This window comes from Phyllobates terribilis, unplaced genomic scaffold (genome assembly GCF_046119375.1).
Source record: "Phyllobates terribilis strain yellow unplaced genomic scaffold, ASM4611937v1 Scaffold_13__5_contigs__length_258822181, whole genome shotgun sequence".
Lineage (NCBI taxonomy): Eukaryota > Metazoa > Chordata > Amphibia > Anura > Dendrobatidae > Phyllobates > Phyllobates terribilis.
Genome location: NW_027362773.1, coordinates 77,162,703 through 77,181,173, shown reverse-complemented (window position 1 = coordinate 77,181,173; position 18,471 = coordinate 77,162,703). Strand labels below are relative to the sequence as shown.

At 43.8% G+C, this 18,471-nt stretch overlaps 1 protein-coding gene across 1 annotated transcript in view; it reads right to left on the bottom strand.

Moving 5' to 3' along the window:
- The window catches only part of LDLRAD3 (low density lipoprotein receptor class A domain containing 3), a 150,582-nt gene that overhangs the window by 91,078 nt on the left and 41,033 nt on the right, over nucleotides 1–18,471 (bottom strand). The window contains exon 2 of the mRNA XM_073658140.1: nucleotides 14,778–14,921. Within this exon, the coding sequence (XP_073514241.1) occupies nucleotides 14,778–14,921 (144 nt within the window). The remainder of the gene's footprint in view (nucleotides 1–14,777; nucleotides 14,922–18,471) is intronic.

Below are 18,471 nucleotides of genomic sequence, written 5' to 3'. Positions count from 1 at the left end.
CTGCAGGTTGTAGGCTTGTCGGAAGAGGTGGGTCTTCAGGTTCCTTTTGAAGGTTTCCATGGTAGGAGAGAGTGTGATGTGTTGGGGTAGAGAGTTCCAGAGTAGGGGGGATGCACGGGAGAAATCTTATATGCGATTGTTGGAAGAGGAGATAAGAGGGGAGTAGAGAAGGAGATCTTGTGAGGATCGGAGGTTGCGTGCCGGTATGTATCGGGAGACTAGGTCACAGATATATGGAGGAGACAGGTTGTGGATGGCTTTGTATGCCAGGGTTAGGGTTTTGAATTGGAGTCTCTGGGTAAGGGGGAGCCAATGAAGAGATTGACATAGAGGAGAGGCTGGGGAATAGCGGGGGGACAGGTGGATTAGTCGGGCAGCAGAGTTTAGGATAGATTGGAGGGGTGCGAGAGTGTTAGAGAAGCCACAGAGCAGGAGATTGCAGTAGTCGAGGCGGGAGATGATGAGGGCGTGCACTAGTGATTTTGCAGAGTCTTTACTGAGGAATGTGCGGATCCGGGAGATCCTTTTGAGTTGTAGTCTGCTGGAGGTGGAAAGGGCTTGGATATGTGGTTTGAAGGAGAGATCAGAATCCAGGGTTACCCCGAGGCAGCGAGCTTGTGGGACTGGGGAGAGTGGGCAGCCATGGACTTTGATGGATAGGTCAGATGCGGGGGTGAGTGAGATGGTGGAAAGATGATGAATTCTGTTTTTTTCCCATGTTAAGTTTTAGAAACCTAGCAGAGAAGGATGAAATAGCAGACAGACATTGAGGGATTCTGGTTAGTAGGGAGGAGATATCGGGTCCAGAGAGGCAGATCTGTGTGTCATCAGCATAGAGGTGATACTGAAAGCCGTGAGACTCTATGAGCTGTCCCAGGCCGAAGGTGTAGATGGAGAAGAGCAGGGGTCTGAGACCTGAATCTTGGGAAACACCGACAGATAGGGGGTGTGTGTATGTATGTACAGTACAGACCAAAAGTTTGGACACACCTTCTCATTTAAAGAAATTTCTGTATTTTCTTGACTATGAAAATTGTACATTCACACTGAAGGCATCAAAACTATGAATTAACACATGTGGAATTATATACTTAACAAAAAAGTGTGAAACAACTGAAAATATGTCTTATATTCTAGCTTCTTCAAAGTAGCCACCTTTTGCTTTGATGACTGCTTTGCACACTCTTGGCATTCTCTTGATGAGCTTCAAGAGGTAGTCACCGGAAATGGTCTTCCAACAATCTTGAAGGAGTTCCCAGAGATGCTTAGCACTTGTTGGCCCTTTTGCCTTCACTCTGCGGTCCAGCTCACCCCAAACCATCTCGATTGGGTTCAGGTCTGGTGACTGTGGAGGCCAGGTCATCTGGCATAGCACCCCATCACTCTCCTTCTTGGTCAAATAGCCCTTACACAGCCTGGAGGTGTTTGGGGTCATTGTCCTGTTGAAAAAGAAATAATGGTCCAACTAAACGCAAACCGGATGGAATAGCATGCCGCTGCAAGATGCTGTGGTAGCCATGCTGGTTCAGTATGCCTTCAATTTTGAATAAATCCCCAACAGTGTCACCAGCAAAAGCACCCCCACACCATCACACCTCCTCCTCCATGCTTCACGGTGGGAACCAGGCATGTAGAGTCCATCCGTTCACCTTTTCTGCGTCGCCCAAAGACACGGTGGTTGGAACCAAAGATCTCAAATTTGGACTCATCAGACCAAAGCACAGATTTCCACTGGTCTAATGTCCATTCCTTGTGTTCTTTAGCCCAAACAAGTCTCTTCTGCTTGTTGCCTGTCCTTAGCAGTGGTTTCCTAGCAGCTATTTTACCATGAAGGCCTGCTGCTCAAAGTCTTCTCTTAACAGTTGTTGTAGAGATGTGTCTGCTGCTAGAACTCTGTGTGGCATTGACCTGGTCTCTAATCTGAGCTGCTGTTAACCTGCGATTTCTGAGGCTGGTGACTCGGATAAACTTATCCTCAGAAGCAGAGGTGACTCTTGGTCTTCCTTTCCTGGGGTGGTCCTCATGTGAGCCAGTTTCTTTGTAGCGCTTGATGGTTTTTGCAACTGCACTTGGGGACACTTTCAAAGTTTTCCCAATTTTTCGGACAGACTGACCTTCATTTCTTAAAGTAATGATGGCCACTCGTTTTTCTTCACTTAGAATTTGTATTATGGGAAGAAAAAAGCAGCTAACAGTCTATTCAGTAGGACTATCAGCTGTGTATCCACCTGACTTCTGCACAACACAACTGATGGTCCCAACCCCATTTATAAGGCAAGAAATCCCTCTTATTAAACCTGACAGGGCACACCTGTGAAGTGAAAACCATTTCCGGTGACTACCTCTTGAAGCTCATCAAGAGAATGCCAAGAGTGTGCAAAGCAGTCATCAAAGCAAAAGGTGGCTACTTTGAAGAACCTAGAATATAAGACATATTTTCAGTTGTTTCACACTTTTTTGTTAAGTATATAATTCCACATGTGTTAATTCATAGTTTTGATGCCTTCAGTGTGAATGTACAATTTTCAAAGTCATGAAAATACTGAAAAAGCTTTAAATGAGAAGGTGTGTCCAAACTTTTGGTCTGTACTGTATATCTCTCTATATCTATATACACACACACATGCACACTTTTATTTATTTTTTTTCGCCTGTACACACTTGAACCTTTGCAGTGGATGATCCACTGATCACAGCCAGATCTACACAGTGAGCTGAGCCGGAATACCACAGCGCCATAAACAGTGTAGTGGTCGTTCTTGGGTACTGCAGCTCCGCTCCTATTCAGTACCATGGTGTACGTAGAGGTGTTCTTTTGGCTCCATAGGTCTTTCATATCTGTTCTCCACGGATCGGTGGGGGACCCCACTGATTATTTATAACCTATCCCAAGCATTTATCATCACTTTTGCAAAACTGAATAAAAATGCAGAATATAAATCACAATGTTATTCTTCACATACACAAGCAGGGGAAATATAAATTACGGATTTATAATTCTCCTTACGGCTTGAGTCACTTATAGCTCAGAAAAAAAAAATCTGCTGAGTGAAATCACCTTAAACAATTGTTGCAGATAAGACATTGTGGATGATTGCTGCCGGATGAAGGATGCACACAAACACAATAGATAACGGACAGGATCCGTCAACGGGATTTTTTTTTAACAAAACAATAGTAAAGAATAAATAAAATGAGCCCCTGTGCACCTGGACAGGACGCAGATGGAGGACAGGCGCAGGTATTAGTAGGGGGTGATGTGTCTCTTCACCAGCGTGTAACATGACAAGGGTCGGGGAATGTCCATAAATCACCCCCACGTGCCGCCCTTGGGATGGACGCCCGGAGTAGATGTAACCTCTAATAAATCCTCTGGAGGAGGAGGAGGAGAACAGGGTCCTGACAGGGCGACTCTCCAGGGTGGGGATGATTTAGCAGTCTCAGGTTTTGGAGGTGATGGAGTCACATGTGTGATGGGGTCAGGCACATGTGTGATGGGGTCAGGGGGCGCAGGCAGGACGCCACAAGTACCACACTGCAAGTGCACATTACTAAGAGGCAGACATTTAGCTGGGGTCTAATAGAAAATGTCTCATCAGAAAACAACCTATTGTTTAGATCAGGTTTTTATGTTAAATATATGGTTTAATTTTCTATATCATTATATAGAGTGGAAAAATAAGCCAAAATCTTGCAATTTGCACACTGGCCACTAGGTCTTATAATAGACTCAGACGTCATGTTCGTTACAGATGACTTTTCAGCACTCATTATCATCACAGACAGGATTACATTAAAAAGGTAACACCTATATACAGTAGATAACAGGATCCACCATTCACATTAGGTGAGGTCACAGCTTACCTGCTCCTCCTCCTGTACAATGACTGATAACACCTCTATATACAGTACATAACAGGATCCACCATTCACAATAAGTCATGTCACAGCTCACCACCTCCTGTTCAATTACTGATAATACAGGATCCATCATTCACAATAGGTGGGGGCACAGCTCACCTTCTCCTCCTGTACAGTAACACTTCTATACACAGTAGATAACACATGATCCGCCATTCACAATAGGTGGTCACAGCTCACCTCCTCCTCCTGTACAATGACTGATAACACCTCTATATACAGCAGATAACACAGGATCCACCAATCACAATAGCTGATGTCACAGCTCACCTCCTCCTCCTGTACAATAACACTTCTATTTACAGTAGATAACACATGATCCACCATTCACAATAGGAGATATCACAGCTCACCTCCTCCCCCTCCTGTACAATGACTGATGACACCTCTATATACAGCAGATAACACAGGATCCACCAATCACAATAGGGCATGTCACAGCTCACCTAACGCTTTCCCTTCCCAATGACCTTTGCCCAGATTAGAGCATGCTCAGATAACGCTTCTATACAAACAACTAGGACCAGCGTCTATGTAATGCTGCTAATGTCCATGTGCCCAACAGGAAGCGTCTGACTTTAGGCCTAGCAGTCAGTGTGAAAATTGCAAGATTATTTTTTTAATATACTGATATGAAAAATAAAAAAGGTTTAAAAAATACATTTAACAGACTGATTAAACAACTGACTTCCTGAGGCATTCCTTCTAATCTTGTATGAATGTCAGTGAATAGAAGGACTGGGCTCACAGCTTGTGCAATTGTATTATATGAAATCTCTGCCTCCATACTGCGAGTGGTAACACGGAGTACAGATAGAGGACGGTACAGCATGCAGGTCATGTACGAGTCCATCTACAACCTCCACGGTGGAGTTACCTGTCCGCAGGGACGCAGGTCTTCTGATTTTTACAAACTTGTCTGATGTAAAGTGAAAAAACAAAGAAGAAAGAGAGAAAAATGGTCACTTCGAGTGTGGGTGTGAACAAGGACTAAAGTTTCACCATAGATGGAAAGTAACAAAAATAATAATTTAAAGGGATATTTATGGCATACAGACCAACGTCCACAGACAGATATGATGAGCGCCAATAAAGTGCCGCATGAGTTTGCTCAGGAATTTTTGGGCTCTCTTGGGAGGCAACCCCTTGCCGTTTCCGACAACACGTGCTGTGGCCCCGTTCTCCAGATAGATCGGACTCGTATCTACCTAACGTTTGGGTCATTCTACTGGTTTGCCATAAGTGGTCCCAATGGGAATAACCCTTTAACCTGAAAGAAGCAGAATTTTGAAAACAGCTCTGGAGTATGGTAGGAGATGGGGCAACTACAAAATAACACAACTTTATCGGTTTTCCTTCAGACCCTGAGATTACAGAAACCCATCAGCTCCCTACAGGAGAAAAGGTGCAATGCTGGGGTTTAGTAACGGTTACACAGAAACCTTCCCTAAAACGCTTAGATGCCGCAGTTGCCATTGACTGGTAACCAAAGGGGTTATATGGCCAGGATTGGAAATTGGATTGATCGGATCCTGGCTTCGGCAGTGGGAGCATGTCCGTATACCCAGGTGCAGATGCCAGGGGCTTATGAGCATGTACGGTGGAGTGTGGGAAACCTTTCACAACAACCCTATATACAGTGCCAGCACCAACAAACCTGGTAAAGCGCACACAGCATGTGGAGGTCTATTCGGCCTAGATTTCAATTTGCAACATCCACCGTACACAAGAGCACCACATGTGTCACGGGGATACCGTGACAGAGGGGCCAGGCGATTGGGCGTCTAGTTTCTCAAACTCCTGCACTGGTTAGAAATACTTCACCATCTTCTGAAACAGTGCAGTTTTTTCTTGCTAACAGTGCAAGGGTTAACCTATTCAGTTGAAGCTCCTGGAGCTTTCCTATCTGGATTGTCTCAGCTGTTCAGTGTTGGCCACTCCCCTCTGCTATATATGCTCTGGCAGTTAGGAATTTCCAGCATTAGTTCTTACTTCCTGGTTCTGGAGTTGGAAGTCTAGTTTGTAGTTTTGTTCAGGAGATTGTTGCTTGGAGTTTTGTTTGTGTGCACATCCTCATCCTCTCCTATTTGGTTTCTCCTTCCTTTAACTCCCCTGTGTTCCAATCTGTTTAGTGAAAGTATTTTCAGTTATCATTGTTTGTCTGGTTAGTGTATACTTATACACTTTGGCTTCCTATATAAAGGGCAGATTTAGGAGCATAGCAAGGCAAGTGAACCCAGCGTCTCCACCTTCAGGAGTAATCCAAGAGACAGGGATAGACTAGGGAGCCCCTAGTACTAGTCACCTGGTTAGTGCCCATAGTCCCAAGGCACTGCGTGTCAGCATGCATGAAGCAGGCTCCGGGGTTGTGTTAAATAGTCGATACTCGAGTCTAACTGCAGTGATTGGTTAGCTCTGATTTCAGGAGTTTAGCTGCTTAGATACCACTGTCAATCATGATAGCTGCATTTAAGAGTCTAATATGGACATCGGAAGAAACCTCTTCCCACATTTTCACAGTATTGCAGTGTATTGTACAAGGGATTAAGTGACTGCAAGTTTAAGTCCCCTAGGGGGGACCAATAAAATATATATCTTATATATGCATTTATATTTTTCAATGTATTTTTTTTTTATTTAGAAAATCTAAATTCATAATCACCCCACTTTTTCCCAGAATGTAAATGAGATTAAAAAAAAAAAAATAACATATTTGTTATGGCAGTGTGCGCAACTAGCTGAATTAATAAAAATCTAAGAATATTTAGCCCATAAGTGAATGCCAAAATGGGAAAAAAATGTAAATGGCATATTTGCTGATGTATGGTTACATCGTCTTATAAAAAAAAATGAAAAAAAAATTGGAAAATCATATGAACCCCAAAATGGTGGTAATAAAAACTACAACATAAATGAAGCCCTATAAGAACAACGTTGTTGAAAAAAAAATTGCTATAGCTTTTGGAAAGAAATATTGATTAGTACGGACAGTCAGACTCGTGGCAATACCAAATATGTAATTTTTTTTTTACTTTATTTGCATTCCAGGAAAAAGGGGGTGATATGAAGTATAACTTTTCATTTTATTTATTTTTTTTATTGGTCCCACTAGGGGACTTGAGTCCCCATTTCCAACCGCTTAAATGCTGCTCTCACGATTAACAGCGGTATCTAAGAGGTTAAACTGCTGCAATTAGAGCTAGCTCTGATCGCAAATGCGGGCTGTGTAACATATCAGCTCCTGAGCCCCCCCCCCATATATACATGTATGACATGCCCCCGGAACAAGCAACGGCGAAACGCGCGTCAGGGTGGAGGGACGCAGCTCCTATGTGCAATCTAACCATGCGACTAACCTACTTAGGACTCAGGTAATACAGTCATACTTTTACGAACATGATCATCTCATGTTCATCTCATCTCATGCTATGTTAGGTAAATCCCTGTGCTGTAGATAGAGATTATTTGATCTCTCCCGCCCTCGGGATTATTTTTTGTGGACTATTATGTTTATCAAGTATGACGGATGTTGCCAATGGAGTCCCAGGATGAACGGGCCCCTGGCATTTACCAAAGTTATTTGGGTCCTGGCCATGCACCCAGATCGCCATCTTCTCTACCAACTAGGAGTAATATCATTCAGGAACCTGGAAAAGTTGGGTTCCAACATAAAGGGGCCACCAACTCATCTGCTTATCACCTGTCGTCATTTTCATTCAAGCATTTTTTTCCTGGCATAAGAGTAAATCTGAGAATTTAAAGAACTGCAGTTTTCCAACGATCAGGACTCGGGCTATATTGAACCATCTCCTTGATCCACGTGGATTGAATGAATCCGGTCAGAATAGACTGATCCATAATGCAGAGTCAGCGCTTTGACCACTGCGGAGTCACAAATCCTAAACCCCGGGGGATAATGCCGGAGTCAGAGAATAGACCGTGTAGTCAAATGCATAGAATTCACTTTAAATTGCCAATGTTGCCCTTTGCCCCTAAGAGAATTGATGAGAACAAACCTGGAGGAGAGGCGTTCATAGCAATTTATGTTCCAGGTAATTTCTTTTTCTAAGATTGCAGCAAAAAAAGTAATAAAATAGAAAACAAATCTGACATTTACCATAATAGACGTAGTTTGTGCAGACTCAAATTTACAGACCAGTTTGTATTAATAAATGCTTACATCCCCAGTAATGTATCAGTCCTGGGGGGTCTTTTCTGAGACCTGGGTTGCACCATTCCTTGGTTATTAACATAGTAATAAAAAGTTCTAACAAAAGAAACCTAAGTTTGGAGAAAAAAAAAAAAAAAAAAAACTTTCCAAGATGCCACCCTTTTCTGTGACAAAGTTCCAATGGCTTTTTTTCTTTGCACATAGATACTTTCAGAAAATTCAGGCTCTTGCACCCTCCATCCGTTAGGTGTTTTAGAAATCTTTTTGGGACTTTTTCGTCAAGGGGAATTGCTTAAAGGGAACTGGTCACATAGCGTTAGGAAGGTGCCCGGCCGCTGCACTGAAAGTGCGGATACTGGGAGAAAAAGTGCTTTATCCCTTCAGGAGTCGCCGGCTTTCAGTCATACAGGCATCACTGACAGCGGCGCCTGTAGCCACGCCCTGGTACTTTGACTGACCGGCGGCTCAGCAGTGCCTCAGTGCAGAGCCGGCTGTCAATCAACGTACTGGGATAGGCTTATAGCTGACGCTCACTGTGACCGCGCCGGCCACGCTTGTATGACTGAAAGCCGGCGGCTCCTGAGAAATCATTTTCTCCCGGTATCCGAGCTTTCAGTATGGCAGCCGGGCATCCAGCATGTATTACTGGAGAGACAAATGCGGAGCTGTACTTTATCACTACAACATGACTGATGTGCGGTCTCACAAGCTGATGCTGTGCCCATAAACAGGGCTATTGGACCATTTATAAAGGTTACTGGCAGCCCCTAGTTGACAATTTTGGGTGTTACACGCTTTATTTTCCACGACACCAACCATTTAATAAGCTCCGGTCTGGAGAGAATAGGCTTTTCTACGCAACTGTCATTATTCAATGTCCCCGTGCTGCGGCCGATTATCTATTTGCCATCAAGGAAAATAATTTGTGAAAGCAGCCGTCTAGGAAGTATCTTTCGGGCGGTGTCTGTCATAGAATAGGGTTCTGCAGTGGGGATTCAGATCAAAATGATAAAAGAGGAGATTACAACAGTTTTGCCTTAGGAAAGTCAGAGACAGCTGTCGATTTGCATCAGCAGTGGCACACATTATATACACATACACACACTAGGTTCGTTTATAGGACCAAGAGCTTTGGATATGCAAAGGGATGAGCAATCTAGGGACAAGGATGCAGTACTGCCCTGGGCCAGCAGAGGCAGCAAAGGCACATGAGAAGGAACGGTATGTATGACTAGAATAAATCCCGGATTCCTTCAATCATTCAAGATTTGGGGTTTCTAGTAAAAGAATTTGTGAATTAAAAACGAGTTTGCCGTAATAGTATTTAATTATGACACCAAGGAAAGTTCTGTAACATTGAAGATCTTGCCATCGATGAAGGAAGATATTCTTCTGAGCTCCAGTCTTTTTTCCTGTTCTGAGAGTTTTGCTACAATGTATCAGTGCAGATAAAATGTATCAGCCCTGGAGTCCAGAATGCTGTTTAGCTCATAGAGATTTGTCTAGAGACAGTCCTGATGGAGAAGCCTCTGTTCTGTGAAGCTGGCTAATAAAAGGTTAACTCATGTAATACTTCCCTTCTATTAGACACAAGTATTTAAAAAGGTTTTCCAGGCAAACATCTTTAAGTAGTAAGTTACATAACCTTGTATAGTTCTGTAAGGCCAGGGAATCGTCTGGCAGCCGCGCCATCCCCAGGTCCCGGGGATCGTCTGGCAGCTGAACCACCCCGGGGATCCCTCTGGCAGCCGCGCCATCCCAGGTCCCATTGATCCTCTGGCAGCCGCGCCATCCCAGGTCCCACTGATCCTCTAGTAGCCGCTCCATCCCAGGTCCCATTGATCCTCTGGTAGCCGCTCCATCCCAGGTCCCATTGATCCTCTGGCAGCCGCGCCATCCCAGGTCCCATTGATCCTCTGGTAGCCGCTCCATCCCAGGTCCCATTGATCCTCTGGCAGCCGCGCCATCCCAGGTCCCACTGATCCTCTAGTAGCTGCTCCATCCCAGGTCCCATTGATCCTCTGGTAGCCGCTCCATCCCAGGTCCCATTGATCCTCTGGCAGCAGAGCCATCCCGAGGTCCCATTGATCCTCTGGTAGCCGCTCCATCCCAGGTCCCATTGATCCTCTGGTAGCCGCTCCATCCCAGGTCCCATTGATCCTCTGGTAGCCGCTCCATCTCAGGTCCCACTGATCCTCTAGTAGCCGCTCCATCCCAGGTCCCACTGATCCTCTGGTAGCCGCTCCATCCCAGGTCCCATTGATCCTCTGGTAGCCGCTCCATCCCAGGTCCCATTGATCCTCTGGTAGCCGCTCCATCCCAGGTCCCATTGATCCTCTGGCAGCCGCGCCATCCCAGGTCCCGTTAATCCTCTGGCAGCCGCTCAATCCCAGGTCCCGTTAATCCTCTGGCAGCCGCGCCATCCCAGGTCCCATTGATCCTCTTGGCAGCCGCTCCATCCCAGGTCCCATTGATCCTCTGGTAGCCGCTCCATCCCGAGGTCCCGGGGATCCTCTGGTAGCCGCTCCATCCCGAGGTCCCGGGGATCCTCTGGTAGCCGCTCCATCCCGAGGTCCCACTGATCTTCTGGTAGCCGCTCCATCCCAGGTCCCATTGATCTTCTGGCAGCTGCTCCATCCCAGGTCCCGTTGATCCTCTCGTAGCCACTCCATCCGAGGTCTTGACACCTTGGCTTCCAGTCTTCAACTAAACAGTGGATAGCAATTCTCTGTCGACACATGAAAGGAGCGGTTTGTTAAGGGGGCTTTATTTCAATTTGTCAGCCAGCCCCTTTTTTTGTCACACTGTTAATATAGATCGAGAAGGGGCAGGCTTAGCTACTAAAATCAGCAGACATCCAGCCACTTTCATACACAGCTTTGGCCATGGACATAGGAAACTCTTATGTTTTGCTCACAAATTAAGGAGCACCAGCCAAGCTGTCAGGACCCAGGATGGAGCGGCTCCTGGCCTAACCGGACTAAATCAGTAAGGTTAAGAGCATACTGCAAATTGGCTGCTGTTGGGCATATATACTAATGAAGGATAATGTTCAACGGCAGACACACCGGATATTCATTTTGCTTCCGTCTGGTGAATAGGGGTCTAAGATAATGTCAAAGTACACGCCAGGAGCTTATCCAGGTGTAAGGTCACACAGACGATTCACTAACAGCAAAAAGAGATCATGAGAATGGTGGGGAAGTGAACTACAAAGTAAAGGAAAAATGACTGCAGTTCATTTACATAAAACTCCTTAATCTACACTGATACACAATCAGGACAGGAGGGAGATTGGCGCTTCAGCTGCTGATGTATTTAGGTCACAGAGATAGTCTAGACTGGATACAAAGCCAAGGCTGGATTTACACCGTGTGATCAAACTGCAGCAAAAGTCAGGCTTTCTAATCAATTTTGCAAAAATCGTGACTGCGCTGGATGCAGGTTTTCTACCCATGGTGAACATAGGAAGAATTGTTCCCTTCACAAACAAGAGACACTTATAATAAAGCAGCACAAAAAAAAGAGAAATCAAACTGTACAACCAAAATGCACAAATCCGTCAGCAGAATACAAGTAGTCTGTAGTCTGTCACAAAACATTCAGTGATTAACGATGTGCTGATTGGGAAGCTGAGTATGCAGCTCCCGAGACCTCTGCCTCAACTGACAGAAGTGCAGTATCATAAGCACACCTACCTCCGTGATCCAAGAAGAAGGGCTGTGACATCAGAAGAAATAAGGCTTCTCATCGGCTGAGCAAAGTATTTATTTCTCCAGCCTCAGTCCATCGAGGAGATGATTTGTTTCTGCTATCACAGCTCTTCTTCTCAACTCACTGAGGGATTTGTGTGTATGATACAGATCTTCTGTCAGTTGAGACACAGTTCTTGGGAGATGGGCTTCTTCAGAAAACAGTCAATCGGAGTACGTAATTAGGATAGGTTGCAGTTTGAATTAGGTGACGGGGTCCTTTAATTTCATTCTTGGAGAAGCCCTTTAAAAACATTAAGGTAATCTCTGCTCTAGTGTTAGAAATACAGTTTCTCCATCGGAACATTTCTGCTTTTCCAGATGGAACGTTTTCTTGTCTAAAAGAAAAGGGGTTTTGTTGGACCTTTCGTGGGTCTATAAAAATGGCAGAGGATGATACATGCAGATTCTGCCTGCCAATGCAAATGAGAAAAGAGCACAAAGTCCCTACACATTGGAGTCAATAAAACGGGGACCCCCAAGGAAGAAAAATTAATGGGTGGCCAATGCTACAAAAAAAACCACTTGTTCTCATCTAGGTAAGTGATAGCATGTCAATGGAATATGACATCACTTAAAAGGGGATGTCTGCTTCTGCTAACTTAAGCATTGAAGGTAAGCAATGGCAAAAGCATTACAACCCCATACACCTGCCTGACCCATGTGGGGTTATCATGTCATCTGCACCACTCGCCACCAATGCAGAAGACTGAGGCACAGTACTACATCTTAACTGACTGCTGGGGGTACGAAATCAGGAACCCCCACTGATCTTGATTAGGATTTGGCTGATGGCCAGCCACAGTTTTCCTCTGAACAGGGACGATCCCAGTGCATTGAAGTGACTTGCACCAGCTCTAGTTTCCTGCACAGCAGGTAGGTGGAAGCCCCACTGTGCCTGGGAAAAAGCGCTAACGTGTATGCTGGGCTCATTCTCAGGATCGTTGGAGGTCCCTGAAGTCGGACTCGCGATTATTAAGTGATGGCACAACCTAGGAACATGCCATTACTTTTTAGGTCACTTCGGACCCTTTTGGTTAACCTCCATACCACAGTACCATGTACATGTAGGTGGTCTTTTGGCGGAACCCATGGGTAGCACTGCAGTACTTGTAGGTGGTTTAGTACCATATACATACAAACCGAACATCGGGGTCAGTTCTCCAACTTGCAGGCGATATTAATGTAAACTTTACTAATGCACAACTAATATTACTTGTGGCAACGTTCCAGCAGGAGCTTCTGTCACACTATATAGGAGTATTGTGCCACCCAATCATTTACCCTCTGTATGATCGAGGGCTCAAGCCCGAAGACTTGCTACAAGCAATACTTCACTGTGCCCTTATGGTCAGGAAAAAAACACTATATGAGGTTTCTGTGGGCTGAGCATGGCTCAATCAGCTGAGGACAAAGACATTTACACAATCTGAGCCTGGATAATGGGGGGATTACGGCGCCGCCGTGCTCATTGCTGTGCAAACTCACAGATATAAACTGATTTTGCTGGAAATTGGGCCTGTACCTTGAAATGTACTTGAAGGGAGATTAGCCATAATATTGGTTAAGTCTAGATCAGATGACTATACAGTATAGCTTGTTTTATTGTCCATAATATAAATGCAAGTCCCAGAAAGCATTGCCAGAAAACGAGCTATTGTTTAAACCAGAATTATGTTACATGCATCTTCAAAAAAAAAAAAAAAAAAAGATATATTTATTTTTGTGTGTGTGTGTGTGTTATATTATTTAAACATTTTCTCCAATATTGCGATCGTTATAAAAAAAATAAAATAAAATGATCTTGCAATTTTCACACTGGCCACTGGGGCTATTTTAGCGTAACTACCTATCGTATATTCATTATCAGCAGAGGCAGGAAAACCTTATACACAGACGATAACACAGGATCCATCCAATAGGTGATGTCACAGCTCACCTCCTCCTCCTCCTGTACAATGACTGATAACTCCTCTATATACAGTAGATAACACAGGATCCACCATTCACAATAGGCGATATCACAGCTCACCTCCTCCTCCTGTACAATGACTGATAACACCTCTATATACAGTAGATAACACAGGATCCACCATTCACAATATGTGATGTCACAGCTCACCTCCTCCTCCTCCTATTCAATGACTGATAACATAGGATCCACCATTCACAATAGGTGATGTCACAGCTCACCTCCTCCTCCCCCTCTTGTACAATGACTGATAACATAGGATCCACCATTCACAATAGGTGATGTCACAGCTCACCTCCTCCCCCTCCTGTACAATGACTGATAACACCTCTATATACAGTAGATGACACAGGATCCACCATTCACAATAGGAGATGTCACAGCTCACCTCCTCCTCCTCCACAATGAGTGATAACACAGGATCCACCATTCACAATAGGAGATGTCACAGCTCACCTTTTGGTCTTCACAATGAATTCTACACTCGCTCATTAGATGCTTCAAAACAAAAAGATAGGGTTAAAAGTCTGTTCATTGCAGCTAACGTACATGTGACTTTCCTTTAACAACAGTGGGAAAAATTGCAAGATTTTTATTTTTTTATTTGTGACAATGATATCATGATATGGGGGGAAAAAAAAAATATAACCTCAAAAATATATTTGACACAAAAGCCTGATTAGTCATTTTCTGATGACCCATTCTATATAAAGTGGGTTGTCAACGATTAAAAAAAATATGACTGATTGCTTTACAGCTTCCATAGGAGGATATTGGTATTGCAGCTAAGCAGCAAGTCACTGTGGTTCAATTGCAATACCTTGCACAACCTCTGGACAGGTGTGGCGCTGTGTTTGGAAACAATCAGCCATGTTTTTCTAATTGTACACACCCCAAAAAATTCTCTCATAATCGATGTTCACATAACGGTAAAAAAAAAAAGGAGGAGAGGAGGACTTACGACACTCTTTTTCATCGCTCTCATCAAAGCAGTCGGGTAATCCATCGCACTGCCAGCTTCCCGGGATACAGTCCCCGCTGCTGCACATGAAGTTCCCAGGGATGTTACATCTTGTGCCGTTGCTCCCAGGTATCAGCTGTCCTTCTGTAAGACAATGGAGGAGAGGGATACATCAGGCGGCTGACCGTAGAAGAGAAGATATCCGGCCAATGGTGCAAGAATTGTTACATAGTTTACATATGTCCACTAAGTTTAACTGAGTGATGGGAGCGGATATAGGGATAGAAAGCAAAGGGTATGTGCAAAAAACGCAGCAAAATGCAAGTATCAGGTTTTGTTGCAGAAAACTCAGGAACAGCAGGCACTAAACTGTATGTACCTGAAAAAACGCTGCAAAAACGCAGCAAAATCTGTGCTTTTTCTAAGCAGCTTCTTTACTGCCAGAGCAAGTTTTGCCGGCAGAGAAAAAAAAAAAGCAGCAAAAACTCAAAGTGTGAACATAGCCATAGGGTATTTTTCTTGCAGTTTTGGTGCTTTTTTTGATGCATTTTTTCACTGTCCTGTCTATTTATGCATGTACATAAAGTTCTGTGAAAAAAAAAGAACCCCATTCTATTTTGCAATCAAAAAACACTGATGCAAATTTTAGTGCATTTTTTTCAGCGTTTTTTCCACCACCCATTACTTCCTATGGGTGAAAAAAAATGCTGAAAGTAGTGACATGCTCTATTTTCCAAAAAAAAAAAACACGCAAGGAACAAAATACGGAACAAAAAAAAAAACAACAAAAAAAACAAGATGTGTGAACAGAGAATTCTGGTTTCTCATAGACTTTGCTGGTACTGCAAAACGCAGCTGAAAATTTGCATAAAAATCTGCAGCAAAAAACCATGTGTGAACATAGTCTTAGACATTTCTTCTCAAGACTAAATAAGTGTACTTTTAAATCTTTCCTCATAACCAAGCTCCTCCATGCCCCTTTTATTAACTTTGTACCTTTTCTAGCTCCAGGGCGTCCTCCTTCCTATGAACTGATGCCCAGAACTGAACTGCATATTCCAAGGCCGCACGAACGCTTTGTAAAGTGGTGGAATTCAGTCTCTGTCCCGAGAGTCCATGACAATTTTAATACAATGACAACATCCTACAGGGCTTAGAAGCTGCTGATTGACATTGTGCTGTTATTTAGTCTGTCATCTAGAAGAGCACCCAGATCCTTCTATACAAGAGACTCTCCTAGTTATACTCCTCCTAGAACATATCAATAGTGCCTAGGTGCAGTTTTCATACTGTGTACTAGACCTAATATTAGCCTCCTAGTTCTTGTTGGGCACATGGACATTAGCACCACAGTATATTGAAAGATGATGGACAGATGATAGACAGACAGATGGGTATGTATGACTCAATATTGAGATAGAAACACCAAGAAAGAAATCACTAGATTGATATTTTCTATATGCAAATGATGAAGAAATGGAAACAATTTTCAAAACTTCTCGCTTTATTAATGGTTGTCTGAGGAATGTTCAGTAGACAAGTGTCCCAGAAGCCATTTTTTCAACACGACAACACTAGGCCGTATGTTGCTGATGCTGTGAGCAGCCCGAGTGACCTAAACATGGTACCGTGCCTGCAGCATCTCCAGACTTGTCTCCATCAAGCATGTCATGGTCGGCGATTACATAGGAGCTGCCAGCAGCGGATCTTGATTATTTGTCCAAGTGTATTAAGCGACAAAACCTTCCTCGGATGACCACTAATAACCTCAGTGATAGCAGCCAAGGGTAAAACTGCCGGGATTTCAGCAAGTGGCTCAAACTCCAGACATTTTGAAAAATTTGTTTATGTGTGACCTGAACCTGCTCCGATGGCTGCAGTGTCTCCGGACTTGTCTCCATCGAGCACATTGGAGACGTCATTAGTCGGTAATTACCCAGGAGCTGCCAGCAGCGGATCTTGATGATTTGCCCAAGTGTATGCAGCCCTCAGACGTCCATTAATAATGTCAGTGATCGCAGCCGAGGCTGGAGGTGACAGGATTTGTGTACGTGACTCCTACTCCAGACTGAATTTATTCTAAACGTTTTGAAAAATTTTATTCCATTTTCTCATCATTTGCAGATCAGTAAACTCTTGGGTGATCTCCATAATTCCACCACTTTTCCTTCCTGGGGGGGGGGGGGGTTAATTTCAACGTTGAGGAGTATATAAGTATATACACAAATTTAACAGCCTGATAAAAGCACCGGGTCATTTTCTGACCACACATTCCCCGTGACAAAATTGCCATATTAAGAAAAATTGCCATGAAATGAATGCCATGCCCTGAGATTCACATACAGCAGCAATCAGATTATTTTTGTATTTTAGATGACACCTTCTGAATCTTAAATATTGATCCCGCGCCCTTTTACCACCCTCCACTTTTTCTCACCGTGAGACTTTATAAAAAAACCTCTCCATTGCTCATTATTAATACGTTGTTAATGAATCTTCCTGTCACTTCTGGTGACCCGAGAACCTGTGGTGGAAGTGGGATTTTCTGCGGAACAAGTCACAGATTACAGCTCCTTTCTGGCGGAGCAGAGATCTCAGATTCACGCTCCTGTCTTAATTCTGCACAAAGACTGTCAAAGTCAACTGATTAATTACTAAAGCTAATCTAGGTGATGCATTCAAAGTCAGATGTTGACACCCATTACGTTTTTCGCTGAATTGATTATAAGGCAGCATTCTTGTCTGAGCTGCTGTTCTACTTCTATGGGAGAGAGGGTTGTGAGCATGCTCCATGACCTGTGCAGAGAGGGGAGGAGGGTGAACTGTGCCAATCACCTACAACGAATGGTAGATCCAGTGTCTATGTAGGTTTTATTATCATTTTAATCCTGTCTCTGATAATGAGATACCTGCCAAGAGGTGATCGCTACAGATCAGAAAGTATCAGCCTATTAAGCGGCTCAGAGTGAGAACTGCATGATTTCAGGCATTCTTTTTAGTAGACAGTGATATTTGAAAATAAAATAAAAAAAATAAATAAATAATAATAGCTTGTTTTTCTGTCCTTTAAAAAGATAAGAAATTAGGTTGAGCAAAAAGATTGGCTGGACCGTAAATACAGGGGCCCATTAGTAGTCTGTGAGCACTGGGCCATAGCCTGATGAACACCCCTACCATTTGCCACCATCTACAGTACCTCTTGTGATCAATGCGCCCGGCTTGGCACCATGCATACGTCACAACGATGATGTTTTGCTGGGCCTACTGATCAGAAGAGACACGTAGAAGGCTCGCAGGGCTCTGGACCATTTTTTTTTGCAAGAACTACTGAACACCTCTATATACAGTAGATAACACAGGATCCACCATTCACAATAGGTGATGTCACAGCTCACCTCCTCCTCCTGTACAATGACTGATAACACCTCTATATACAGCAGATAACACAGGATCCACCATTCACAATAGGTGATGTCACAGCTCACCTCCTCCTCCTGTACAATGCAAACCATCATTACACTTTAGCAGCAATGCATAGACTCTACACCTATATTTTTCTATTAATGTACATGTGTTGTTTCCTGAAACAAGGAAGATAACAGTGGCCGAACTTGGTCATTTTCTGATGATTGCTTCCCTTTTAAGCAATCTACTTTATTATTATAGGCTCAGGGCAAAATGTAGGAAAGCGGTG